The 27,452-nt window shown below is 40.2% G+C and overlaps 1 protein-coding gene across 1 annotated transcript; it reads right to left on the bottom strand.

Moving 5' to 3' along the window:
• HSD17B11 (hydroxysteroid 17-beta dehydrogenase 11) lies at nt 1–25,931 on the bottom strand. The gene is made up of 7 exons (XM_080687814.1): nt 25,405–25,931; nt 22,676–22,783; nt 20,127–20,258; nt 18,603–18,709; nt 10,715–10,852; nt 4,311–4,427; nt 1–835 (listed from the first exon to the last, which is right to left on the bottom strand). The coding sequence occupies exons 1-7, from the start codon at nt 25,615–25,617 to the stop codon at nt 745–747; spliced, it is 906 nt and encodes a 301-aa protein (XP_080543940.1). The 5' UTR covers nt 25,618–25,931; the 3' UTR covers nt 1–744.
• Between the last annotated feature and the right edge of the window lie 1,521 nt (nt 25,932–27,452).

Below are 27,452 nucleotides of genomic sequence, written 5' to 3'. Positions count from 1 at the left end.
GACCTTTGAGTATATAATCCATTTTCCTTTCAGTTGAAGATTAAGCCATGTTTTATTCAAAGCACAAAGATGGAAACACCACAAGTTTAAGTTTTATCCATTTATTATTACTGTCACTTTTGCGTACATTCTTGCATTTCTCTACCTGAAATCCCAATGATTTTTTTTTTATTTGCAACATGGGTCTACCTCCAGTTTCCATGTGCTGAAATGTTTGTCACTGAAATATGAGGTATCTCTCAGGAAACAATGGTGATATGTACGACGAAATGTTTGACCATTTCTTACATCACGTAAAAATTCCTTGTAAAATGCTACTAGATATAGTCCTTCATTATATTTAAAGAGCTTGAGATTTCCATTTTATGTACAATAGGGAAAAGAAAAACGTGAATTATATAAAATTTAAGTGTAATTAAAAATAAAAATATATCTTAACATTTATAGTACAAATTTTGCAAAGCCTTCAGATGTGCAACGCAATCAGAAATTATTGTAAAACTGCTTTTGTTCTTTTCCTCCATTTTCCATAAGGCAATTGTTCAGGTATTTCTCTCTTTGTATTATATGAAATCAACTTTCAGCTAAAGAACAGTGATAATGAGGACCGCCAGAGCCTCAAAAGGTGATATTGAAGGAAAAAAAAAAAGATAAGAAAAGCGGAAGTCCAAACATTAAAATTCTGATTAACATTGGATGAAATCAACTTAAACCTGGTAAATCAATTTCCAAAAAACCAAGCACTTATTCTCCTTTACTTTTATATCCAATAACAGCATCAAACCTAACATTGATCTTCCGTTTTACAATTGCCAGAAAACGCTCAGGAAAGATCCTAAAAGAAAGATATATAAATATAATTAGGAAATTAATATCAAGTGCATTTTTAAGATATCTTCTCTTAAAATACATGTGTTTATAATGCATCATGTCCATGTTCATTTTAAACAAGATTAAGATTTTAACATATAGTCACTACTATATGTTCTTTCAAATTAAATCCATTTTCTTTTCATAAGGAAAAGAAAGGTTTAATTCTTTAGAGTAGAGTGACTTGAAATATTTGTTTTTAAAAATAAATATACTCTATATTTTTCAAAAGATCTGTGAGAGGATGTGTATAGAACTGAATAGTTGAGATGCTAAAGGCTTTATTAAAAAAACAAACCAACACCTGACATTGGAAAAGAAGTGAGAATAGGAACTAATTTTATACTGTATAATCCAGTATATTATCAAAATGGCCCACTAAGAGACTGTGGAAGCAGAACTGCTCAATAAAATGCAGACAATATACTTGGTTTTCAGCATAATGCTGAACAAGTTATTTTAACTTTTGACTTTAAATTCCTCACATGTAAATGAAAAAATTAACACCTACCCCAGTGTTACTTGAAGATTCAATGTGTTAATATAAAATGCCTTACACACAGTGATGGACATTTAGTAGGACTAATTTTTCTCTCCCTACTCTATAGTTAAGAATATTGAGGAAAAGGTCACATTCCAATGAGTCTGAGAGAAACTAAAGAAACTATGTAAGTCAGGGTAACTATATATAGACATCAGCCTGGATGGCATTCAAATACAGTTTGGAAATTGAGCACTGAACATTCATAGTCAGAGGAAAATCAGGCAATGGGAACTGTGGTAATTATAATAGTAACAGTGATAGGTAACATTTATTGAGTATTTATAGGGTACTAAATATTTTAAATGCCTTATTTTACTTATTCCTCATAGCCCTATAAGTCTTATTGTTGTCTCCATGTGACAGATGAAGAAACTGAGCTTCAAAGAAGTTAAATAACTCATCATGTTCACGTTGCAAGCAAGTCACACAAACACAGCTTCGCCTAACTCCAGAGCACAAACCTTGAGTCTCTGTGTTAAAGCTTTAGGAAACAGAATTAACTTATTCAATCAGCAAACATTCTGATGCTGGAATGTGTCTAACGACTCTTCCAAGTGCAGGGGATATAGTGAGGAAAACAGGCCAAATTCCTTCCCTCACAGAGTAATATTCTAAAGCATTGTAATCGCTGAGTGCTGGCTTCGGTGATGTGACAAGTCGAATGCTAACACCTCAGAGGTTTTAACTTGTTTACCCACCAAGGAGATGCTCCGGCTTTACTACCGAAACCTCTAAAGTATGTTCAACCATAGAAACTTAGCAGAAGGGGCTGAAAACCTGACATCTGCCCTAATGCTTTTGCTCTCTTACATTTTTTTAGTCTCTAGGTCTGTTGTTCTCAAAGTATGATCTTTGAACCAACTGCTTGTGGCAATTGCCTGTTAAAATACAGATTTCTGGGTCCCAACTAAAACATCCTATATTAAAATCTCAAGAGGTGAGGAATCTAGTTTTTAAATAGATATGATATTTTAAATTTTATTTTAGAGAGGGAGGAAAGAAACATCAATCGACAGCCTTCTGCACGTCATCTACTGGGGATTGAGCCCACAAACTGGGCATGTGCCCTGGCCAGAATCGAACCAGTGACCTTCTGGTGCACCGACCAGGGCAGGAATCTATTTTTTAAATTGACTTCCCCAGTGACCACAATACCTTACCATGAGGGAGAAGCTAGACTCTAGGAACAGGGAGAGTTTTGTTTTTTTTTAACCTTAGGCGCCTCTTCCGTTTCCCCTCACTACCTGACCAGCCTCTCTGTCACACAGCTTTCCCAGATGAGTGATGAGACAATGTGCTATGATGAGGCATTTTTTAAACCAGTGCTTCCCAATCTTGATGCTGCATTAGAATCACCAGGAAAGTTGTATCTCTCAGACACCAGGCCACACTCCAGACCAATGAACTCAGCATCTTGGGGAGTAGGTCTCAGGCACTAGCATGTTTAAAACTCTCAGGTGAATTCCAATGTGCACTAAAGTTGAGAGCTACTGCTCTAAAGAAATGCTTCTAAATCTACTATGCATACAGATCACCTGTGGATCTTATTAAAATGCAAATTCTGATTCAGGAGATCAGGCGTTTCTGTATTTCTAACAAGCTCCCAGGTGATGCAGATGCTGCTGGCCCGTGGACCACATCTGAGGTAGCAAGGCTCGAGGACCTCTACAACTATTTAGCAACTTGAGGCCTGGTGCACGAAATTTGTGCATGGGGGTGGGGTGGGGTGGGATGGGGTGTGTCCCTCAGCCCAGCCTGCACCCTCTCCAATCTGGGACCCCTCGAGGGATGTCCGACTGCCCGTTTAGGTCCTAGGATCGGACCTAAACGGGCAGTCGGACATCCCTCTCACAATCCAGGACTGCTGGCTCCCAACTGCTCACCTGCCTGCCTTCCTGATTGCCCCTAAGTGCTTCTGCCTGCCAGCCTGATCACCCCCTAACCACTCCCCTGCCAGCCTGATTGATGCCTAACTGCTCCCCTGCCAGCCTGATTGCCCTTAACCACTCCCCTGCCAGCCTGATTGATGCCTAACTGCTCCCCTGCCAGCCTGATTGCCCCTAACTGCCCTCCCCTGCAGGCCTGGTCACTCCTAACTGCCCTCCCCTGCAGGCCTGGTCACCCCTAACTTCCCTCCTCTGCAGGCTTGGGTCCCCCCCAACTGCCCTTCCCTGCAGGCCCAGTTGCTCCCAACTTACCTCCTCTGCCAGCCTGGTCACCCCTAACTGCCCTCCCCTGCAGGCTTGATCATCCCCAACTGCCCTCCTTGCAGGCCTGGTCCCTCCTAACTGCCCTCTCCTGCTGGCCTGACCACCCACAACTGCCCTTCCCTGGTGGCCATCTTGTGGCAGCTATCTTGTGTCCACATGGGGGCAGCCATCTTATGTGTTGGAGTGATGGTCAATTTGCATATTACTCTTTTATTAGATAGGATTCCTGTGCTTCAGTATGATTTTGCACAAAATAAGAGCTCAATGATTATCTGTTGTATATTTAAATGAATATATAAAACTTAACTTATGGTTTCCTCCAATATCATTGTCCTATTATTCCATTATGTACTAATGTTTAAAAATGGTCTTTCTTCATATTTATTCATTTATAAGATAAGACTTCCAAAATATTAAAAAAAAATTAAATATATAAAAATTTAAAGAAATTTCTTTAAAAAAATGTAAAAACTTGTGGAAATTATTCAGCTCATTTACCCAATTGCTATACTAATCTTGCTTCAGTCACTAACAAATGTAGTTTAAAAATTGATGTATTCTTTAAACCTATTATTTTTGTTAACTTAATTCCATTTCACTGTACTTTACAAGGATTTGGTCTTAAATCTGAGTAAAAACATGTAGGATGAATATTCATAATACTGGCAAACATAACTGTTGCTTACCTTTCCCCCACTGTTATAAAGTTTATAGAGGATGGAACAAAAATCATCTTCTGGTTAGTCAGGACTCCCTTCATCAGCTTGCTCACCACTTCCTCAGGTTCCAGGGTGGGTCCCAAACTGAAATCAGAAGCAAATCATTTCACAGAGGCGTCAGCTTTAGTTTAGTGCTAAACAAATATGTTATGTTACTATAGGAACTGTAACCTAACTGACTTGTGGCATCTAGCCCATCCTAGGTACTCAAAGATGGTAGCTGCTTTGGCACTAATAACAACAACAACAACCATTTACATGGTGTTTATCATGTACTGCCCACTGTGCTAAGCATTTGCCACAGGTTATCTCCTTGTAATTTCACAACACCCTATGAAGGAGAGACTATCGTCCCTATTATGCAAATGAGGAGTATAAAGGTAACTAAGACTCAAAAAATAAATTAGCTAGATTAAGACTGCTAAATTCACTTTTAAATCTTTAGAAGCTTTGGGAAAGAAGTCAGACACCATATGCAAGTGTTATTATATAATAAGATGTTTTAGTGAATATATTCTAAAGTGTCAAGGAATTAAAATACAGGAATGTGTCCGCCTCTAGGTCCTTGATGTCTATGTGAAATGCTAATATGGCTTTGATGATCTAACTTCACCACTTTACTAGGTCTTTGTTTCATTTCCAGTGTTGTTACTTAGTTCCATGTTACGTCTTCACTGTGTAATCAATCACCCTGGTATATGTTCTACCAAGTAGCATGCAATCCCTAAAAAGTGACCTTTGTTATCTGGGTGTTAGAATAAATGCACTCAGGATGAAGTTGCACAAGTGTTGGTCCTGAGTTTTTAACATTTTACTAATGATTTAGATAAAAAGATACATAATTAAAGAAACTTCTCAAATTGCCAATGTCACCAAACTGGGTGACTAACATTTTGGGGAAGCAGATGTTAAATTCTGTGATTAGTTAAGAGAAGTGAGACAAAAAGAATTGGATGAGATTCCTTATGAACAAATACAGAATAGCTCGTTCAGAGAGATAAAATATGCAGTAAAGTAAAGGTGAGACAAATGAGAAAAGTAGTATTGTACCCAGCCGGTGTGGCTCAGTGGTTGAGCATTGACCTATGAGCCAGGAGGTTGTGGGCTTGATCCACAGTAGGGGCATGCAGGAGGCAGCCTATCAATGATTCTCTCTCATCATTATGTTCATTCTCTCTCTCTCTCTCCCCTTCCCTCCCTCCCTCCCTTACTCTTCCTTTCTCCCTCCCTCCCTCCCTTTCTCTCCCCTTTGTTCTCTTAAAATCAATGGAAAAATTATCCTCAGGTAAGGATTAACCAAAAAGAATAAGGCAAGGGAGCTCTTTATATATCAACACAGAAAGCTAACAACAGCATATTGGTTTGTTGTGTGTGTGTGTGGGTGGGTGGGTGCATGCACGCTTATGGTATTTTTCCTTTTTAGTAAATTTTATATTAGTTTCAGGTATACAACATAGTGGTTAGACAAATCATATATTTTACAAAGTATTACCCCCAATATTTCCAGTACCCACCTAGTACCATACATAGTTATTACAATACTAGAGGCCCAGTGCACGAAATTCATGCACTGCAGGTGGGAGTGTCCCTCAGCCCAGCCTGCACCCTCTCCAATCTGGGACCCCTCAGGGGATGTCTGATACTGTGGGATCGGACCTAAAGGGGCAGTCGGACATCCCTCTCACAATCTGGGACTGCTGGCTCCCAACCGCTTGCCTGCCTGCCTGCCTGATTGCCCCTAACTGCTTCTGCCTGCCAGCCTGTTCACCACCTAACCACTCTCCTGCCAGCCTGATCAATGCCTAACTGCTCCCCTATTGGCCCAATTGCCCCTAACTGCCCTCCCCTGCAGGCATGGTTGTCCCCAATTGCCCTCCCCTGGAGACCTGGTCCCTCCAAGTGCCCTTTCCTGCAGGCCTGGTCCCCTCCCCCACTGCCCTCCCCTTCAGGCCTGGTCCCCTCCAACTGCCCTCTCCTGCAGGCCTGGTCCCCTTAACTGCCCTCCCCTGCAGGCCTGGTCCCCCCCAACTGCCCTTTCCTGCAGGCCTGGTCCCCCTTCGCTGCCCTCCCCTGCAGGCCTGGTCCCCCCAACTGCCCTCCCCTGCAGGCCTGGTCCCCCCCCAACTGCCCTCCCCTGCAGGCCTGGTCCCCCTCAACTGCCCTCTCTTGCAGGCATGGTCCCTCCCAACTGCCTTCCCCTGCTGGCCTGATCGCCCACAACTGCCCTCCCCTGCTGGCCATCTTGTGGCAGCCATCTTGTGTCCACATGGGGGTGGCCATCTTGTGTGTTGGAGTGACGGTCAATTTGCATATTACCCTTTTATTAGATAGTATTATTGACCATATTCCTTATGCCGTACTTTACCTCCCATGACTGTTTTGAAACTACCAATTTGTACTTAATTCCCTCACCTTTTTCACCCAGTTTTGTTTTCTTATATTCTTTAAATTCCACATATACGTGAAATCATGTTATTTGTCTTTGACTGACTTATTTCACTTAGCATAATACCCTCCAGAACAATCCATACTGTTGCAAATGGTAAGATTTCATTATTTTTATAGCAAGTAATATTTCATTGTATATATGGACCAGAGCTTTTTTATCCACTCGTCTATTGATGGGCACTTGGGTTGCTTCCATATCTTGGCCATTGTAAATAACATAACAGCATATTGTTAAATCAAAAGGGCAGCTTACAGAATAGTATGTATGTTTCCATTTACCAGAAAAAGAAATGCATTAAATTAAGAAGTGTAGACTCTTAAATTGGGAGCTATAATTTTCTTAATTCTTCCAAGTTCCCGTTTGTCCATAAAATGAGCATAGCAATACTTATCTTGCAGAATTGTTAGAAGGATTAGGGCAGGGTTAGGCAAACTATGGGGCCAAATCTACATGAGAGGTAATTTATGTAAGGTATCCAGACCCAGTAGGGTACCTGGTATTTAGTAGGCCTTCAATAAATACTTTTAATAAAATGATCTCTTGATATCCAAGTTCATTTAACAAAAATAATTCTTAGCAGTCAAAAATTCGTCAGAAATCCTGATTACACTTAATTCCAATAATTATGGTAAATTACAAATATACAAATAGTAAACTAGTTTCTCTATAGTGCGTTAGATGTGTAAATATAAGAACCAACAGCCCTGGCTGGTATGGCTCAGTTGGTTGGAGCATTGTCTAGTACACCGAAAGGCTGCAAGTTCAATTCCTGGTCAGGCACATACCTAGGTTGCAGGTTTGATACCCACGGGGACTCATACAAGAGGCAACTGCTTGATGTTTTTCTCTCACATCAATGTTTCTCTCTCTCACTCTTTTTCCTTCCCTCTCTCCCTCCCTACCCCCTTCTGCCTTCCTTTCTTTCTAAAAGCAATAAACATATCTTTAGATGAGGATTAAAAAACAACAATAAACTACGCCTTTGATGTGCTTTAAAGGAGAATTTCAGTTCCAATATTAGTAAGACACAAATTATTTTGAATAGTCATTTAGAAATTGGTTCAGTTTCCTTCTTTCAGAAAAGTTATCCTCTGTGCAAAGAGGAAAAAGTTTGTTCTGTATCTCAGTTCTGCTACTTACAGGCAAGTTACTTGATCTCTCTGAGCAAAATATTGTGGTGAGGTTTAAGAAAATTACAGATTTTCCCAGCTGGTGTGGCTCAGTGGTTGAGCATCGACCTATGAACCAGGAGGTCATGGTTCGATTCCTGGTCAGGGCACATGCCCGGGTTGCATGCTTGATCCCCAGTAGGGGGCATGCAGGAGGCAGCCAATCAATGATTCTTTCATCATTGATGTTTCTATCTCTTCCTCCCTCTCTGAAATCAATAAATATATATTTTTAAAAAAGAAAATTACAGATTTTATTTATTGTATAAAATATAGACGAGTAAGATCAGTCTGTCTTCGAATCAGAACTAAATTTCTAGATTAAAGCCAACTTCACCTTAGGCATCCACTCTAGTATCTGGTTATCTTCAAAGGGGTTCATGGGGCAGGACCAAGCCCCAGACCCTTTCTTAGCCAAGTCATATTCCTGTGACTCGGTTAGAATCCTGTGGGCTTCTATTTATTCCCCCCCTCACCTCCCTAACAAGCTTCCCAGTTATTTTTCAACTAGAGGCCTGGTGCATGAAAATTCGTGCACTGGGGGGGTCCCCTCAGCCTGGGCCCCCTCTCACAGTCTGGGAGCCCTCAGAGGATGTCCTACTGATGGTTTAGGCCCGCTCCCCTAAGCCACAGTCTGGCCTCCCTCTGTGGGAGGCGACCGGGTGATCAGGGGAAGGCGCCACACCCATCACCCTGCTGCTGCTGCCACTGCCAGCCACCAGCCCTCCTTGGCCCTTGCAGCTACTGCCACTTTGTCTGGAAGAATGTCTGGAAGACATCTGGTCTATCTGGTCTAATTAGCATATTACCCTTTTATTAGTATAGACTAGAGGCCTGGTGCACAACATTCGTGCACTCAGGGAGGGGGGGTCCCTCAGCCTGGTCTGCACTCTCTCGCAGTCTGGGAGTCCTCAGGGGATGTCTGACTGACAGCTTAGGGGAGCGGGCCTAAACTGGCAGTTGAACATCCTCAGCACTGCCTTGGAGACGGGAGAGGCTCCCGCCACCACCGCTGCGCTCAACAGCCATGAGCCCAGCTTCTGGTATACTGACCACCAGGGGGCAGCTCCTGCGTTGAGCATCTGCCCCCTGGTGGTCAGTGCGCATCATGGCCACTGGTCGTTCCACGGTTCAGTCAATTTGCATATTAGCCTTTTATTATATAAGAAGATTGTACTAGTAGAGCTTTGCCAGAAGAGGCCACCCCAGCCCAGTCCTACTGACACCGAACCTGCATTCAGAAGATCTTTGGGGAAACTGAGAGGCACATTCAAGTCTAAGCTTTGTGCAGCCCTGTTCTGGGGGCAAGGGTAAAAAATCCAATTATAATTTTTAAAAATATGCTGTCTATTTTTAACTGCTGAAAGACAGTATAAGTGAGAAAAACTTGACTCAAATATATTATTTTAGTACCTAAATTCTGAAAATAATGGAGGAAATTGGCAAATTCTATCCTTGGGTATGATACCTCTTCCTTTGACACCCCCTTTCAGTTTTAGTGAACTATTTTAATTAATTTTTATTGAGACATAATTGAAATATCACACAGTGTAAGTTTAAGGTGTACTATGTGTTGATTTGATGTAGTTACATATTGCAATATGATTATCACCGTAGCATGAGCATAATTATGTCATGTCACATAATTATTATTTCTTTTTTGTGGTGGGAACAGTTAAGATCCAACTTATTAGAATCTTTGAAGTTTTTAATACAGTACTGTCTATAAACATAATGCTGAGAGAAGTGAGCAGTTTACTTACTGTTTCTAGAACCCCATGTGTAATATATGCTAGTTACATAAAATTTAGACATTTAATTTGTACATAGGGAAATGTCTAGGATGTTCATTGAAATGTTGAGTAGTTTCCACTGGATAGAAGGTTTTAAGAAATTTTAAAACAAAACTTTCTTATTTGTACATTCCTGTGTGTTGGAATTTTTTTAAAGTATACATTATATTTACAAAGACATTAAAGCTATTCCCAAAGATAGGAAACATTAAAATCAACCTCAGAGCAGATCCTTACAATTTTACTTTTTAACCAAGGAAACAACATGGTCTGGTACTCAATTTGGTAGATTAGCTCTAGATTACCAAAGGAAAGTGTTTTTCACAGTGTGGTCCTCATGTATCTCCATCAGAATGGCATATGAAGCTTGGTAAACATACACAGTCCCAAGTCCCCATCCCAACTACTAACTACCCCATCCCAACCAAACCGAGTAAGAATCAGCATCCCTGGGGGTGGGTCCTCTACATGGTTCCCAAGCACTCATGTTGAAATGTGTGTCTACTTAAGTCTAAGAACCAATGCTTAGGGCAGCCGTGGGCAAACTACGGCCCGAGGGCCGGATCCGGCTGTTCTATCTGGTTCTCTTGCTCTCCCCTCCGCTCCTTTACTTTGAATTTATATTAGTTCACACAAACACTCCATCCATGCTTTTGTTCCGGCCCTCCGGTTCAGTTTAAGAACCCATTGTGGCCCTCAAGTCAAAAAGTTTGCCCACCCCTGGCTTAGGGGAAGGAAAAAGGGAGGATTAGCAGGTTCACCTGTGTCATTCATATGAACACTTGCATACATTCTCTCCCTCTCCCTTTGTCTCTACACCTGTTTTCACACAATCTACAGAAGCTGAAATTGAGATGAGCTCAGGGTATTTAAAGGATTAAAATACTTAAGAAACCCCACAGAAAGGCTCATTCTCATGTAATCGCCAACCCTTTTATCTCCATTTCTGTCTCAGTTTACCTGGTACTTGGGTTTTTGATGAAGCCAGTGTTTATGAAATTAGGGCAGAGACATGATGTTTTGACTCCAGTTCTTCCTAAGGCCACCAGTTCTTCAGTCAAAGCTCTGTGAAATCCCACTGCAGCAAACTTGCTGGAACTGAAAATACACAGAGAGAGGTCGCAAAATAATTCAAGAAAACTGCTGCTTCTATTTAATTCGGGCATCTGTTTTCTTTAGTTAAGTGTGGTCCCCTGCCGAGAATCGTGGGCAGCACCAGGATCTCAAAAACACCCAGCCCAGACCTCCTGACACAGAACCTGCATTCAGAAAATCCTTGGGGAAACTGAGGCACATTCAAGTCTAAGAAGCACTGACAGGCCTGACAGGTGTGGCTCGGTGCTTGAGCGTCGACCTAGGAACCAGGAGGTCACGGTTCCATTCCTGGTCAGGGCACATGCCCCGTTTGAGGGCTCAATACCCAGTGGGGTGCATGCAGGAAGCAGCTGATCAATGATTCTCTCCCATCACTGATGTTTCTGTCTCTCTCTCCCTCTCCCTTCCTCTCTGAAATCAATAAAAAAAAGGAAGCACTGACTGCACCCCAACATCATTTATCAGAGTGACAGCTGAGTAGATTTAAATGTTTTGTTAGTAAAATTGGTAGGGTGCTTGTTTTGTTGTTCTGTTTCCATAAAATTTAATGACACTGTAGGCTACTCATTATTTAATATGTTCATGAAATTCATTGGAAAATTTTCCTGCATAAGTTCTTTTCTTCCTTTAAGTCTCAGCTTGACTTCCTCAAAGAGGCCTTTCCTAACCCCTGGTCTAAATTATTTCCCCATTATATAATAATTTCAGTTTTCCATAGCGCATATTTGGAAAGAGAAAGGACATTAACAGTATTTTAAGTGGACAGTTAGGTGTTTAGAAAAACAATTTTTTTTCTTTTTTTTTTTTTATTAAGGTATTATATGTGTACATATCTAACCATTGCTCCCCCACCCCACTCCCATACATGCCCTCACCCCCCAATGTTTTGCATCCGTTGGTTACTCTTATATACATGCATATAAGTCCTTCAGTTGATCTCTTATTTCCCCCACCTCTCCCTAACCTTCCCGCTGTAATTTGACAGTCTGTTTGATGCTTTACTGCCTCTGTATCTATCTTTTTGTTCATCAGTTTATATAGAAAAACAATTTTATTGAGATATAAATTCACCTACCACATAGACCCATTTAAAGTGTACAATTCAATAGTTATTAGAATATAATATTAATTTTAAAAAACTATGTGAAAATATATGTAACAAAATTTGAAATTTTAACCAATTTAAAGTGTGCAAAGTTCAGTGGCATTATCAGATAGATTGTTCTTCTAGAAATCTATATGGATTAGCAATTATATAAAGTAGCTGTAAATTCTTATAAATTAACCTGTGCTTTGGGAAATACAAAGCTGTGGAAAGTCCTCTTTAATTTTATTGATTTTTAGAGAGAAAAGGGGAGGGAGGGAAGGGAGAACAAAGAAAAAGAGATAGAGAGATGTGAGAGAAACATTGATCAGTTGCCTCACACACCCCAACCAGGGATTGAACCTGCAACCTGGGTATGTGCTCTGACTGGGAATGGAACCTACACCTTTGGGTGTACGGGACGACGCTCCAACCAACTGAATCACACTGGCTGGGGAACCATTTTTTTTTTTTTTTTTGAAGCTTAGACAAATATTTAAAGCTTAAAAAGAAAGATTGCTAGATTCAATTATATAAAATGTAAATCTTCTGTACCTTGAAAAATAAAACAAAACTAATCATGAATAAGATTGATTACTGCATGCCAGACACTGTCCTCAGTTATTCAGATGCATTGTTTCATTTAATCCTCACAAAAACTCCATGAAATAGATTCTATAATGATCCCCATTTACAGAAAAGGAAACTGAGGCACAGGAGAGGGATACAGAACTTGCCCAAAGACACTGAGTGGTAGAATCAGGCTTTAAATCTGGACAATAGCCCTGACCGGTTTGGCTCAGTGGATAGAGCGTCGGCCTGCGGACTGAAGGGTCCCAGGTTCGATTCCGGTCAAGGGCATGTACCTTGGTTGCGGGCACATCCCCAGTAGGAGGTGTGCAAGAGGCAGCTGATCGATGTTTCTCTCCCATCGATGTTTCTAACTCTCTATCCCTCTTCCTTCCTCTCTGTAACAAATCAATAAAATATATTAAAAAAAAAAAATCTGGGCAATAAACCAGGCCTCTATATGATATACTCTAAACTTTGCTGGCTCCCAACCAAGTTAAGAGGTAAATAAGCTGGTAAAGCATTTGCAACATATACAACAAGGATAAGGGTTAATATATGGCAACTTTTAGAAATGAATAAGAAAATATTCTAATGGACAAATGGCTAAAGAGCATTAGCAGAAAATGCACAAAATGAAAACACCAATAGATATACTTATATTAAAATGTTATTTTTAGGAATAATTAATATAAATTACACAATAAAACAAGAGAGAATTTTTGCCTGGCAGTAATGTTAAAGATATGAGAACATTTTTATTTGCTTGAGTTGTTTTTCAACGTACAGAATATTTTTTATTTTATATGACTGAATTAGCCATCTTTTCTTTTTAAGCCTTCAACATATGTCTAAGCTTAAAAAGAAAAACTGACAGAGAACTTGCTATTTTCCAAAGCACAGTGTTAGTTGGCAGCCTTTTTGGAAGACAATTTGGCAAAAGGTATCAAATTCATTAAAATATGCCATGCTCTTAGATCCGGTAATTTCTCTTTTAAGTATCCTTAGGACATAATCAATCATATTTCTAAAAGTTTATTCACGGATAGTCCCTGGGGTACATAGTTCATGAAGGCAAGTAGTTAAAAACAATATTTAATTAATTAAGTTAATTAATTCAGGTAACACTGACTTACACCAGTATGTAAGTTTAGGTATGCAACATTATCATTCAACATCTGTATAGACTATACATAGTGCTTACCACCAAAGTCTGGTTTCCATTCGCAATCATACAATTGACCCCCTTTACCTGTTTCACCCTCTTTCCACCTTCTCCTCCTCTGGTAACCACCAATCTGTTGTCTGCCTCGATGAATTCGTGTATTTTGTTCTTGTGTGTGGAAACAATTTTAAACATCTATAGTAGACAGCTGTTGTTTTTGCTCATTGGCTTTCATATTCCCTTATTCTGCAACGTCATTCTGATTTTGCCTACCCATTCAGTGGTTGGATCCAAGTTGGTCTGGTTAGAGTGAACTCTAGAGCCAGAACCGTTTAAGGCATCACTGGGAAGTCAGGCCTCTCCCAACCTGCTGGACTCGGAGTTGAATGGATGCTCCGCTGGAACTGCTGGTAGCTATCTTGCCAAAGAGAAGGAAAGCCTGCCTGAGACTTTCATCACAGAGGAGAAAAAATTCCTCTTTGGCCTGGGCGAGTTTAAGTGTTGTGTTCCTTGCAACTGAAAGAGTCCAGGCACAGCACCTTAGTGATGGCAAAAACATCGGGGAAGGAGCCTGGACCCTTATACTTTGCAGAGGAGAGTAGACCTGTTCACTCAGACTTTTTGTGTGACAGAGAAGTAATCTATCTTGCTGAAATCACTTTTATTTTGAGCCATTCTATTTCATCTGTTGAATTGATAATCTAATGAAACAAATGGTCACCAAAAATAGTAACACATTTTAATTAGATTTTGATAGGATGCTGGGGAAAGAGCAGCGGAAGATGATAATCAGCTGAGAGGAACTACAACCAGGTTCTGAGTAGAGAGTACCTCCCTGAGTTTTCCAATGAAAAAATGAAATAAGTTTAATGAAAAAATACAATCCTCTCAACAATAAAGAAAAAATGTAAAAAATATATTAATGTTAAAAAAAAAGAGTCCAGACAAACGAACCCAACAACAATGGATAAATTAAATAAACAGTTGCATACCATACAGGAATTGAAAATGATGTAGCACATATACATTTATTAACAGGCAAAAAGCTCACTTTAAATTTTTTAAAAAGCAAGGGTATGTATGTAGATTTTTTTCAATGAATGACTACATATCTGCATTTAAAATGCCCTAACCAGGCCAGTGTTCTCAGTGTTTGAGCATTGAGCTATGAACCAGGAGGTCTCAGTCTGATTCCTGGTCAGGACACAAGCCAAGGTTTCAAGCAAGATACCCAGTAGGGGGTATACAGGAGGTAGCCGATCAGTGATTCTCTCTCATTGATATTTCTATCTCTCTCTCCCTTCCTCTCTCTAAAATCAATAAAAACATATTTAAAATAAATAAATAAATAAAATGCCCTAAAAATTATAACAAATGCTTACCAAGGTTTTTTCTGCATGGTGAAATTAACAGTAAATTTTCTTTTTTTCTTTTACTGAAGTGTATTTTCTGATTTTTCTTAAGTGAATCAAGAACGCAGGAATATATTAAAACTCAGAGTTAATGATCTTGAATGTGTTAAAATAATTTTATGGTTTTGAACTTTAGGTTGAGTGCATTTTTTTCTGCACTTCGTAACAGTATATAAAATTTCTTATTCTTAGTAATCTGAATTAATATTTCTTATTCCAAATTATTTTTTAAATAACATTTCATTACAAGTTAATGATCAGAACTCAATTTTACCCTGTCTTCCCATACTGCTAACTTTCATGCTTTTAAATTGGCTATATGAATTGACAAGATGTATTAGCCAGAATTTTGTGGCACCAAATTGCTTTCTTTTTAAAAATCAAGACACTTTTGGACAAAATACTTAGTAATCAGCAAAAGAACATAATCAAAGGATCAACCTCTCTCATCATGAATTCAGTGTTTCCATCTTGCTTTTTTTCACATTAATCATTAAAACTGTTGAACTATAAATTCAAAAGAAATTGACTTTTTTTCCCTAATATAGGTGATTAGAGTTGTAATAGATTCTTTTGCCATGGCTGCAGCAACTCAGGATAATGATAGCTGAAGAGTGGATTACAGGTCCCAAAATAGGTAATTTTAGGTCCCCTCTTATTTCATTCTAACAAATAGGAGCAGAGCATATATGATTCATTCCACTAGGGCAAAGCATTTTGAAAGCTAAAATGAGAGGTGGGTCCTTACCATTTGTGTGAACAGAGAGAAGTGGAATTGGAACAGAAAATCAATAGGTACCCTCTGTTATTGAACACTTGCAGAATTCCAGATACTATAGTAAGTGCATGACATTACATTATTTAAACTTTACAGCATCTTGATGAGTTAGTTAGTTGTTATGGTTAGCATTATGTTATGGATGAGGGAAATGATGCATATATACATTGAGTAGCTTGCCAAAGATCACATAAGGCTAGTTAAGTGATTAAGTCAAGATTACAAACATCATTACTCACTAGAGGCCTGGTGCACGAAATTTGTGCACCAGCAGGGGGTGTCCTTCAGCCCAGCCTGCACCCTCTCCAATCTGGGACCACTCAAGGGATGTCTGACTGCCCGTTTAGGCCCGATCCCACAATCTAGGACTGCTGGCTCCCAACTGCTCACCTGCCTGCCTGCCTGATTGCCCCTAACTGCTTCTGCCTGTCAGCCTGATCACCCCCTAACCACTCACCTGACAGCCTGATCGATGCCTAATTGCTCCCCTACCAGCCTGATTGCCCCTAACTGCCCTCCCCTGCCAGCCTGGTCACCCCTAACTACCTTCCCCTGCTGGCCTGGTCCCCTCTAACTGTCCTCCCCTGCAGGCCTGATCTCCCATAACTGCCCTCCCCTGCTGGCCCTCCCATCTTGTGTCCACATGGGGGTGGCCATCTTTGACCACATGGGTGCAGCCATCTTGTGTGTTGGAGTGACAGTCAATTTGCATATTACCTCTTTATTAGATAGGATAGTAATCATGCCCTGTAAACAACACAAATGTTCATCAACAGTGGGAGGATAATAAATTATTGTTTACTTATATGATGCAATACTAGATGGGCATAAAAGTGAATAAACTACAGCCACCAACAACAACATGGATAAATCTTACAAACATAGTGTGCTTCCATGTATATAAAGATCAAAAATAGGCAAAATAATCAATGGTATAACAAGTCAATATAGGCATTTCCTCTGTGAAGGAAAGAGGAATTGGTGATTGGGAAGAGGAACTTCTGTAAAGTTCTGTTTTTGACCTGCCTGGAGGTTGAATAGCTGCGTCCACTTTGGAGTAACTCATTGAGCTGTACACTCATGGTTTCTGCATTTTGATAGGTGTATGTTATACTTCAGTTCATGTTTTAAAAAGCAGCATCTCAGTTTAACCGCCTAATCGGTGATAACAACTGATAAACATTGTTTTCTGCTGGGTGAAGTCTTCCGTGTGTCTCTGTGAAAGCTCTGCCATTGATCTGATATTGAGCAAAAACCAGAGCCCACTGAATTTAAGATAATTGTGGTCAATAAGGATCACAGACTGCAGCTCAGGCCAGTGAGAGCTGAGGGTCCAAACAGGCGTCCTGCGAGGGCAAGCACAGCACAGGTCTGTCCCAAAGCTGGAAGGGTACAAACCACCTGTGTAGCTGCAACCCTGCCTTTTAGCCCAAATGGCGCCTCTGTGTGAATTAGAAAAGGCCACTTCTCCCCTCAAGCTATTTTACTGCCTACACATCTGGAAAATCATTCCAGTGTGAAAGGACCTGAGTGTGAGCAGCGCCCCTGGAATTGTGCAGTGCACAGTCTGCACAGCTGGTATGTTGCTCTTGCTCCAACAACACCTGATAAGAACCTTTGCTTCTGTTGACAGCACCATCACTAGTCACCATAATAAATCTGTTTCTCACACAAAGCACATTCTTGCTTGACTTTCACTGTACACCTCAGTGGGTTAGAACCAAATTAGAATCAGAAGAACTACAATGTTCACTGGGGCGAGGGAAGGAGGAAGCACAACAGGGTTGACGGCCCTGTTACCTTCTCTAACTAGCGGGGGCTAAGACAGAGTTTGGCAGAGCAGTGGCATGTCATGTGCTAGCCGAGCAGCAGCACCTGCACTGTCTTTCATCAAGGAGGTAAATGCATGTAAAACTGTGTTAGCCCTGGATGGTGGGGGCCAATCTCCTAACTTAAACTTACTCCGAAGGAGACAAAGACTGTAGATCTGTTCTGTGACTGCTTCAGCAGTTATTTCATCTTTTCAAAAAAACACAACTCAATCCATGTCTATATTTATTTTTAAAACTATTATAAAACAAATAAATGGTCAGAAAGGAAGAAAGAAAACAAAAAGAATAAAATAAAAATCATTTTTATTGCCATTACCTAAGAATAACCACTCTCTAGGTGTGGTTAGGTATATATCTTTGCAAACTTATGTATTAATTTTTTTGTTAATACATAAGTTTGTTAATACATAAGCCTCACCCAATGACATTTTTTCCATTGATTTTTTTTTAAGAGAGAGTGAAAGGGAGGAAGATAAGAAAGAGAGAGAGAGAAAGGTGGGTGGGGAAGAAAGAAACATTGATGTTGACAGAATCACATCAATTGGTTGCCTCCCATACACTCCTGACCAGGCTGGGGATCAACCTTCAACCCAGCCACATGCCCCTGCCTGGGAATCGAACCCGAGATCCTTTGGTGCTTGGGCTGACACTCTAACTACTTATTTACACCGGCCAGGGCTAAAATTATTAATATTAACTTCTGTTCATGGTATTGCTCTTGTTTTATAATCCCTTGCTGCTAAAAGAGATAAGAAATGTTGAAGCAGTTGGCTTCTAATTGGATAATTTCCCTGTTGCCACATCTAGAGTGGTCAACATAGTAGGGGATTAACGGTTGATAATGATGTTGCACAAGAGACTGTGCAACAAAGCTAATCTTAGCAACCAATGACAAAACACATGTTCACTTACCAATAAGCCATTAAAAAGGGAACTGTAGTATGCCCAGCTGCTGAAGCCACGGTGACAATATGGCCATGATTATTCCTCATCATCGCTGGAAGAAATGCCTTGGTGGTCTAGCAGTAGTTATTATAAAACAGAAAAAAAAATTATTTCTGATTTGCAGACCCATTGGGAATATTTTGAAGCAAAGATACATTCTGTTAACATTGTTCCTGACATAAATTAAAATATCTAGATTAGTTGCCAAATGTGGCAACATAAGGCAATTGGATAGGATGCCAGATTAGAAAAATTAAGGTAAACCATGGATACTGAAAACTTTAAGAATCCATCTCATTTAAATTGCAAACAACTTATGTCCACTAGTCCTCCACCTTTTGTTAATGATATATTCTATCTTAATGTGAAATTGTTAGGAAAGAGTTTCCCATAAAAATATTGAAGTGCAAAGCAATCTTCCAATAGCCACTGAATGATCCACACAATATTTACTGAGCACCTACTATGTGATGGGGATTCAGGAACAAGTAAGACAATACCTTACATTCCAAAAGAGGCAGAAAGATAAACAAATTCCTAAGTCATAAAAATACAGATAGGTGTCAACAACTTGGGAATGTTAACATAACAAAATACTGCATTTTTACCAACTAACTCCAATATTCTTTTGAGATTACTCATCCCAAAGTCACATCCAAGAAAACATTCAGGGGCCGTTGAAGGAACTGGCTATTTGGGCAGTAGACTCCTCAGAAACTTTGTGTGTGTGTGTGTGTGTGTGTGTGTGTGTGTGTGCGCGCGCGCGCGCGCGTGCACGCGTGTGTGTGTGTGTGCGCGTGTGTGCGTGTGTGTGTTTAAGACCTTGAATGGTGAGTTTCATAATAAAGTTTGCATTTGGGGCCAGGATATAACGGGAGGCCTGGGTCTTATGACTCTCAAAAAGCAAACTGGGTTCCCCTTTTATAGAACCACTGAAGATAACTCAGAGTATCCCTAATCTCTTCTTCATCTTTAAACAGACAGAGACATGCGAATCTAGCTTAGAATGAAAACATAAATACCACCTGAGGTTTATTACTATTTATTTATTATTATTAATATTTTTTGAGGGGGGAGGAAAAATAACTGATGAAATTTGGTTGTAGCAAAAAGAAAAATGATCTCGCCCCAGCCGGTTTTGCTCAGTGGATAGAGCGTCAGCCTGAGGACTGAAGGGTCCCAGGTTCGATTCCAGCCAGGGCACATGCCTGGGTTGCGGGCTTGATCCCCAGTAGGGGGCATGCAGGAGGCAGCCAATCAATGATCCTCTCTCATCATTGATGTTTCTATCTCTCTTCCTCTCTGAAATCAATAAAATATATTTTAAAAAAAGAAAAGAAAAATGATCTTTTTGTATATTATCCCTGGTACCTAGCAAAAACTTTAGTATTGAGTTGATATGGCCTTATCTCTAATGAAAGCTTCACTTTAAACTTAATCTTTGAGTCTTATAAGAAGATTCAAAGAAATTGTAAAAGAAATCATACTTACCCAGAAATGTGCAAGTACATTAACTTCAAAAGTCTTTTCAATTTGAGGGTCTTGTGTAGCAAACAAATCTGCTGTATAGACCACACCAGCATTATTTACCAGAATACTAACATCTCCAACTTCTGTCTTCACCTTTAAAAATAAGAAAAATATCTGCATCATTAAGAAGTATGCAGGTAGGTTTGCATGTAATGATTACTTTTAAAAGTGTGTATTTTTTTTAATTAGCTGTGGGGGGAAAATGTAGTTTTGAATCTATGTGCCAACATGGAAAAAAAAAGAGAGAACCTTTTAATCTTAGGACATTTTCTGTGATTGAATTGATGAAGCTGCTGTAATGCCTCCACATTAACATGACTCAAAATGTAAATTACTGTTTCATATTGCCAAAGTATTTGCTCAGATCCTCTGGCCCTTCCGTCATCCTCCCCATCGTCACCCATTGTCTTCCCCCAGGATGAGAATGTTGATTTGAACATCCTATATAATAAAAGGCCAATATGCAAATTGACTGAACGGTGGAACAAGCGGTTGCTATGATGCGCACTGACCACCAGGGGGCAGACGCTCAACACAGGAGCTGTCCCCTGGTGGTCAGTGCGCTCCCACAGGGGGAGCACCACTCAGCCAGAAGCCTGGCTCACGGCTGGCGAGCACAGCTGCAGTGGCAGGAGTCTCTCCCGCCTCCGCGGCAGCACTAAGGATGTCCGACTGCCAGCTCAGGCCTGCATGGGAGCGGGCCTAAGCTGTCAGTCACACATTCCCTGAGGGCTCCTGGACTGCGAGAGGGCACAGGCTGGGCTGAGGGACCCCCAACCCGCCGAGTGCACGAATTTCGTGCACTGGGCCTCTAGTTTCTTAATAATGAAAGCGAGCTGAGAGCTTTATTGTTTAGGTGGCATAAAAGTGTCCTGATATCAAAACAGCCACACAAAATAGCTACTTCAAAATATCTGGTAATCATATGTCATTGTGCATACTCTGTTCAAGCACACAGTTAGTTCATCTTAGAACAATTTCAATGAGAACACTATCTTTAAAATAACATGGAATGGTTTCAAATAATAAAGTTATCTTTCCCAGAAAAGCCTATTCCCAAATGAGTCTGGAAATGAGTGTGTTCCTTTTATGTAACTAACACTACTAAATCCCTTTAATATTGGCTGATAACAAAATTATATAGATTATATTGGTGATTCTATTATTGTTAGCAGAGGTAGCTAGATGTTCATAAAGGTAAGGAGCAAAAGGGATCAGACATTATTCAGCCCAATAAACCAGGGAGCTGATCCGGGCCATAAGCCTGCTTGCTTCACCAGGAAGTTACAGCTTCACACACTCCCCAAGGCTCCACCCTAGGAGACCGAATACACCCAAGCAGGCCCCCATTTCTCCTGGAAACATTATAACACTAACAACTAATTATTACCAAGTGACTACTGAGCACCAGGTATTGTTCTAATAACTTTACATCATTAATTCATTTAATCCCCATAACAACCCTATGAGGTAGGGACTGCTGTGATCCCCATTTTATAACTGAGGAAAGTTAGGCACAAAGAGGCTGGGTAACTTGCCCAAGGTGATAAAGCCAGTATTAACTGAATAGCACTCATCTCTATGAAGGAAAATCATTATAAATGTAAGTAAACTAGTTATTGTGAGGAATGCAGATGTTTCTTACCCAAAGGCCTTGATCTTACCATACCCCCTTCCCGGAAGGCCACTTCCCACCACTAGCCTGGATAATGTCTACCGATTCTACTGACCTAGCGAAGGCCTAACCAACAACAGAGGCATCAGTTAGAAATAAAAGATTAGAATTTAAAATAGAAGTTAAAGATGTCCTCAAAACTAAAATTCCAGAGGTTCTCAAGTCTTGGCGGAATCAGAATCTTTATATTGTACTGAATTAGAATCTTTATATTACACTGAATATCCAGGGGTGAGGTCCAGGAAGGTCTATTTTAAGGAATTTGCCCAGGTAATTCTACTGGCCTTCCTACTGTTACCACATTTAGTTAACAAGCATATTCATGAATGTGTTCAGAAGAGACCCCATTATATATATAGCACAGCTCAGTTATGTATAGACGAGGCAAATACTGCTTTATAGAAATAGATGTCTATGCTGAAAGCCTGATAAGCAGTTATCCTATCTTCCTGAGTTCTTTGACTGGAGTTCAGAAGACCCTGTTAGTGATTCTGCAGTGTCATCCAAGGATCTACCTGTATCAGAATCAGATGGTGAGGTGTGAGTGCAAGGGTACCGAACATGCAAATTCCTGGGCCCAGCCCTCCACCCACTGAAAGAAAACTTCTGGGGTGCCTATTTTTTTTTTTTAAACAAAGCTGCCTGGAAGATTGCAGAACACATTGAAGTCTGGAACCTCAGTTCTCGGCTTTAGTTCTGGGTCTGCCACTCGCTAGCTGTACAACTTTGGGCAAATCACCAACTTCTGTTAGTTTGTCTGCATCATGACTGGGCCATCTCCAAAATCCCTCCCAGCCCTGACACAAGATGATTCTAACCAAATGTGCAACGTCACCTTCTTCGCCGAACTGTAAATATCTTCTCGGTTGCTGCAGTCTACCACAAAGGCATGCGCCTGTGCACCCAGTTTCCTGCATTCAGCAGCTGTTTCCTCAATTCCATGCTAGGAAAAGCAACAAAGAGGCAGGAGAATACAATAATGGTGAGCGAATTATATCAACAGCTGAAAATAACTAAGGGGAGTCAGATTCTTTGAACTGGGATTGGGCAAGAATTCAACTGACACATTTTTGACACTGCTTTGAAGAGTTTCTTTTAGTTGGAAGTGAATTTAAAGCTAAGCTTTGAAAAATAAGATAAAAAAATCTTAAAATTCTAAATTTTATTATTAATTTTACACTGAATGCATATATGTATGAGTGTATATTCCATATTAGGCTTTAAAAAATAACACTAAGCTTTTTTTTTTCACATGGTCGTCAATTTTCTGGCTGCAAAATAAATAAGGTGTTAACTATAATTCATTCATTCACTCATTCCCCCCAACATTTTAATGTGTAGGTCATATTCATGGTGCTTAGAAGAACCTTATGGACACAAATATGAATGAGCCAGAGTCCTAACCTCAGTGAGCTCAGTGTTGTAGAAAGAAAAATAAAATAAGTATAATATTTAGGTAGGACCATACGAAATTGTTATTTTTAAATTTTTTTTTGTTAATCCTCACCCAAGAATATTTTTTCCCATTGATTTTTAGAGAGTGGAAGGAAGAGGGGGAGGGAGGGAGGGAGAGAGAGAAGAAGAGGGAGAGAGAAACATGGATATGAGAAGCATATCGTGCCCAACCCAGGCTGGGGATTGAACCTGCAAATAAGGTACTTGCCCTTGACCCGGAATCAAACCCGCAACCCTTTGGTGTGTGGGCCGATGCTCTAACCACTGAACCATGCCAACCAGGGTGAAACTGTTATTGTTTTAGAATAAAGGACTGAATATTGGCAGCTTCATAAGGTTCAAACTAATATATTGTGATAAGTATATTAACAGAGCTACAAAGAGTTAACAGGAACACAGAGAACGGGCATGCAGTACAATTCTAGAAGAGGAGGTACCTGAGGTGGGTCTTAAGACTGAGCAGAACAGCTATGCCAAGAAAGGGCAGGGCACGCCAGGCAGAGTGTAAGTAAAGGAGAAAAATCCTCTGGGGAAGCATTAGGAGATTGGTGCTGCTGGGTCACAAAGTTCAAGGCCAGCGGGAGTCCAAACTAAAGGGCATTATATGTCACAGTAAGTGTGCACTATTTGCCATATACCGTGTGCCAGACCCTGTGCTTTGTGTGCATTATCTGATGTAATCCTTCCAGCCCTCTAAGTACTATTATTTTATCCATTTTTCAGAAAAGGAACCTAAAGCTCTAGGGAGTTACCCAGGGTATTGGGTAAATTAACCATGAAGAAGTAGAGAGGTCAATGAGTCTGACCACACCCTATCAGACACTTCCTTGACAGCACCAGACTAGGCTGGGCCTAGTTTGTATTTTTCATTGCATATGTAATTATTTAATGTCTATTTTCCTTATTATAGTGAGGGCATCTGACCCTGTCTCCTGTTTGCCCTGTGTTCCTAAAATCTAGGCAACAGATACTCAGGAAGTACTCAATTACACCACGCACTGGGTTGGCCTTGCCAATCATCTACTTCACATCCCATGAATTCTTGTTTACATCATTGTAACTAATGTGTAAGGTATGGCATTTCAGGCCAGCAGGTGCTTCCTGGAACCTCTTTGTACATCAATCATTAGCCAAGTAAAAGGTAAGATTTTAGCCCTGGCCCGTGTGGCTCAGTTGGTTGAGCATACTCCCATGCACCAAGAGGTCACAGCAGGCCCGCGGGCCGATCCCCAGTGGGGAGCGTGCAGGAGGCAGCAGATCCATGTTTCTCTCCCTCTCCCTTCCTCTTAAAAATCAATAAAAACATATATATATTGAAGAAAAAAAGTAAGATTCTAAGTCCCCCTCTCTTTCTTAAACCTATACCTATTCTGGTAAAAATTACATTACAAGTTTTTCTTTTTTTAGATGTTTTTAACTAAAATGTGGTTTTTAAAAAAGTACTCTTGGAAATTACTATGGCATAGTAATGTTGCTTTCTGTTGGGTATATTCAACCCACTTATCTCAGTTAACTGCAAGTAGGATTTTTTTCTTAATAGGTACAACCCTCTTACTCTTTTGTTATACTAGCTAAAACTATTACTTTTTCTATATGATTAAGATTGAGGGACCAGTGAAATCAAGTTGAGGAGGAAATTACAAATTGCTTTCAGGGCAAAAGTGAGGATAAATTTACAATGTCAAATGGGCAGCAACTGAGAATCTTATCTTCTAGGTCTGTGGTCGGCAAACCGCGGCTCGCGAGCCACATGCGGCTCTTTGGCCCCTTGAGTGTGGCTCTTCCACAAAATACCGCGGCCTGGGTGAGTCTATTTTGAAGAAGTGGCGATAGAAGAAGTTTAAGTTTAAAAAATGTGGCTCTCAAAAGAAATTTCAATCGTTGTACTGTTGATATTTGGCTCTGATGACTAATGAGTTTGCCGACCATTTATCACATGATCATAAACACATTAATTAATCCGTGTTTTCCCCCATCTATAACTTGGCAATAGTAGTTTTTCTACCTCCTCCTTTACAGCTATGCTGTAAGGGGTTGTTGCCTGCAACACGCACACATGTCCACAGATTAAAGGTACCCGAAAGGAAAACAGTAAAGCACCATGATTACCTTATTTATATCCCACAGAACCAGTTTGCTTTTAAGTTTGGCAAATTCATAGGCAGTCAGTCTCCCGATTCCATGCCCAGCTCCCGTAATCAGGACGATTTCTCCAGTGACTGATTTCCTCTTCTTAGGAATAAAAGACTTCAGGAGCGATTCTAAGACGAAGATGATCAGTAAGGGCAGAAGCAGGAGGCAGTCCAGAACGAATTTTATCATTTTTGTTGCTGCGAGGATTGGTTTGTTTACCAATCACTCTAAGTTGCTGAAGGGGTGGGAGGGTTGTTCCGTCAAACCCTATAGATAGTCAAAGCCGGAGCAAGGAAGGGCTTCTTTATCAAAGAGAAACAAACAACTCTGAAACCGTTCCTTCCGCGGGGCTGGGCTTGGTTAGGTCCTTTGCAATTGGCTCGGGCTGCAGTGCGGAGCGACTGCCCGCCGGCTCGGAAATCTGGGAGGGGACAAAGTCCGGAGGAGAGCCAAAGCCAAAGTCGTCTTTCACCCACTCCCTCCCGACCTCCGGAGCCGACCTCGGAGAGTTAGTTGCCGCCTGTTTTCCCAAATTGGATACATTCCTCTTAAAGTTACAAGGATAATTGATAATGTCCGCAGCCCAGATGCTTCTTTGAAACTTGATGGTTGCCCATTACTACTAGTTAGTGATGCCAATGTCGTTGTCTGTCTGAAATGAACCTGGGAGAGGGCCAGTTGTCCTGCTCCCGGCTGAGAAATGAGGCTACATCATATTTGAGTTTGAGCTAAGCACGATTTTTTGGAGGACAGAGGATTTCTTGGGACAACAATAATCAAGACCTAGGAAATACCTGATCATTTTAAAGGGGATTGTTTCCATAAGGAAGAGCTGTATATTTGGATAACCCTTTTCACTTAACCTATTAGAATTTGTGAAAAAAAAACACACATATGTTACCCTTTAGGAATTGTGTATTTATCCAGGTTAATAAATCGCTGCCTACAGAATGGGTAATAAACTAGAAAGAAAATTTTTGTCTCAAAATTGTAATTTTTGGTTTAGCAGCCTATATATGGGAGTATTCAATATGTAACTGGTGATTTTTTTTTTTTTTTCAAACCCTAGTGATTGGTTATTGAAAGAAAAGACCAAACTCTGGGCTTGTGTGCAGTAAGAGCTTAATGTCTCTTGCATGTATTTTTTCAATTCAGTTTTTGACAGTAATTTTATTGGGACTTTTTGCAATACATTACAGTCTCTTCTTAGGAAGAGACTTTTGTCAGGAGGGGAACTAATGGTTACCCTTTTATATTTAAAGGCAGGAAAATCGCAAGAAATGGAAGTTCACAAGGAATTCACACTCCTTCCTCGTGCTTCGCAGCCCTACACTGTGATTGGGAGGAAGGGGTTGTGACAGTCCTGCTAAGGCAGACATCGTGGAGTTCTTGGAAGTTCTGAATCTCATCTGCAACTCTTTCTTATGGCCCCCAAATCCAAGTTTACAAAAGTACATGCATATCTATAGAAAGTTTACAGTTTCCAGAGCTTTTTTTCTACATCTATTATTTCATTTGATGTTCAAAAAGCCTTCTAGGAAGTACAGAAAAAATTTTTTTCTCCGTATTTTATAAACGAATAAATCAGACTGACTATTAAAGCTCCCACAGCAAGTAAAAATGTGAAGCTAGACACAGGGTCAGTGTTTATCCAACTTTTTTTGCCCAATACCTACAGGAAGAAACCACATTTTCCATGGTGACCTAGTACATGTATGTGTTTGCTTTTGTATATGTTAACTTTACAATATATCTTGAGGCTCAGACTATTATTTCTATTAAAAAATGTTTATTAACATTTAGTAGTTTTCACTCACTAAGTTGACCAAGGAAAGAATCCAAGAAACATTCATACCTGAATCCCAAATGTGTATGTGATTCACCTCCCTGAGCATGTGTTCTAATTTGTAAAACTGGGATGCTACTAATACTTACTACACAGGATTCTTGTGAAGTTCAAAAACGTTAACATAAAGCACAGTACATTATCTACTGTTCAACTCTATATAAATTATAATTAACAC

Source organism: Plecotus auritus, assembly GCF_963455305.1.
Source record: "Plecotus auritus genome assembly, chromosome: 1".
NCBI classification, from domain to species: domain Eukaryota; kingdom Metazoa; phylum Chordata; class Mammalia; order Chiroptera; family Vespertilionidae; genus Plecotus; species Plecotus auritus.
Note: the sequence above shows the minus strand (reverse complement) of the source record. Positions and strands in the feature narration are given on the sequence as shown.

Bases quoted from the DNA above. Each gene is read 5' to 3' on its own strand.
- HSD17B11 (XM_080687814.1), bottom strand. From the start codon at position 25,617: ATGATAAAATTCGTTCTGGACTGCCTCCTGCTTCTGCCCTTACTGATC. The intron at 20,259-22,675 runs GTGACGTTGCAC...TTATTTTTAAAG, and splicing joins TTTACAGTTCGGCGAAGAAG to GTGAAGACAGAAGTTGGAGA. The intron at 4,428-10,714 runs GTAAACTGAGAC...TTCTGATTTCAG, and splicing joins ATCAAAAACCCAAGTACCAG to TTTGGGACCCACCCTGGAAC.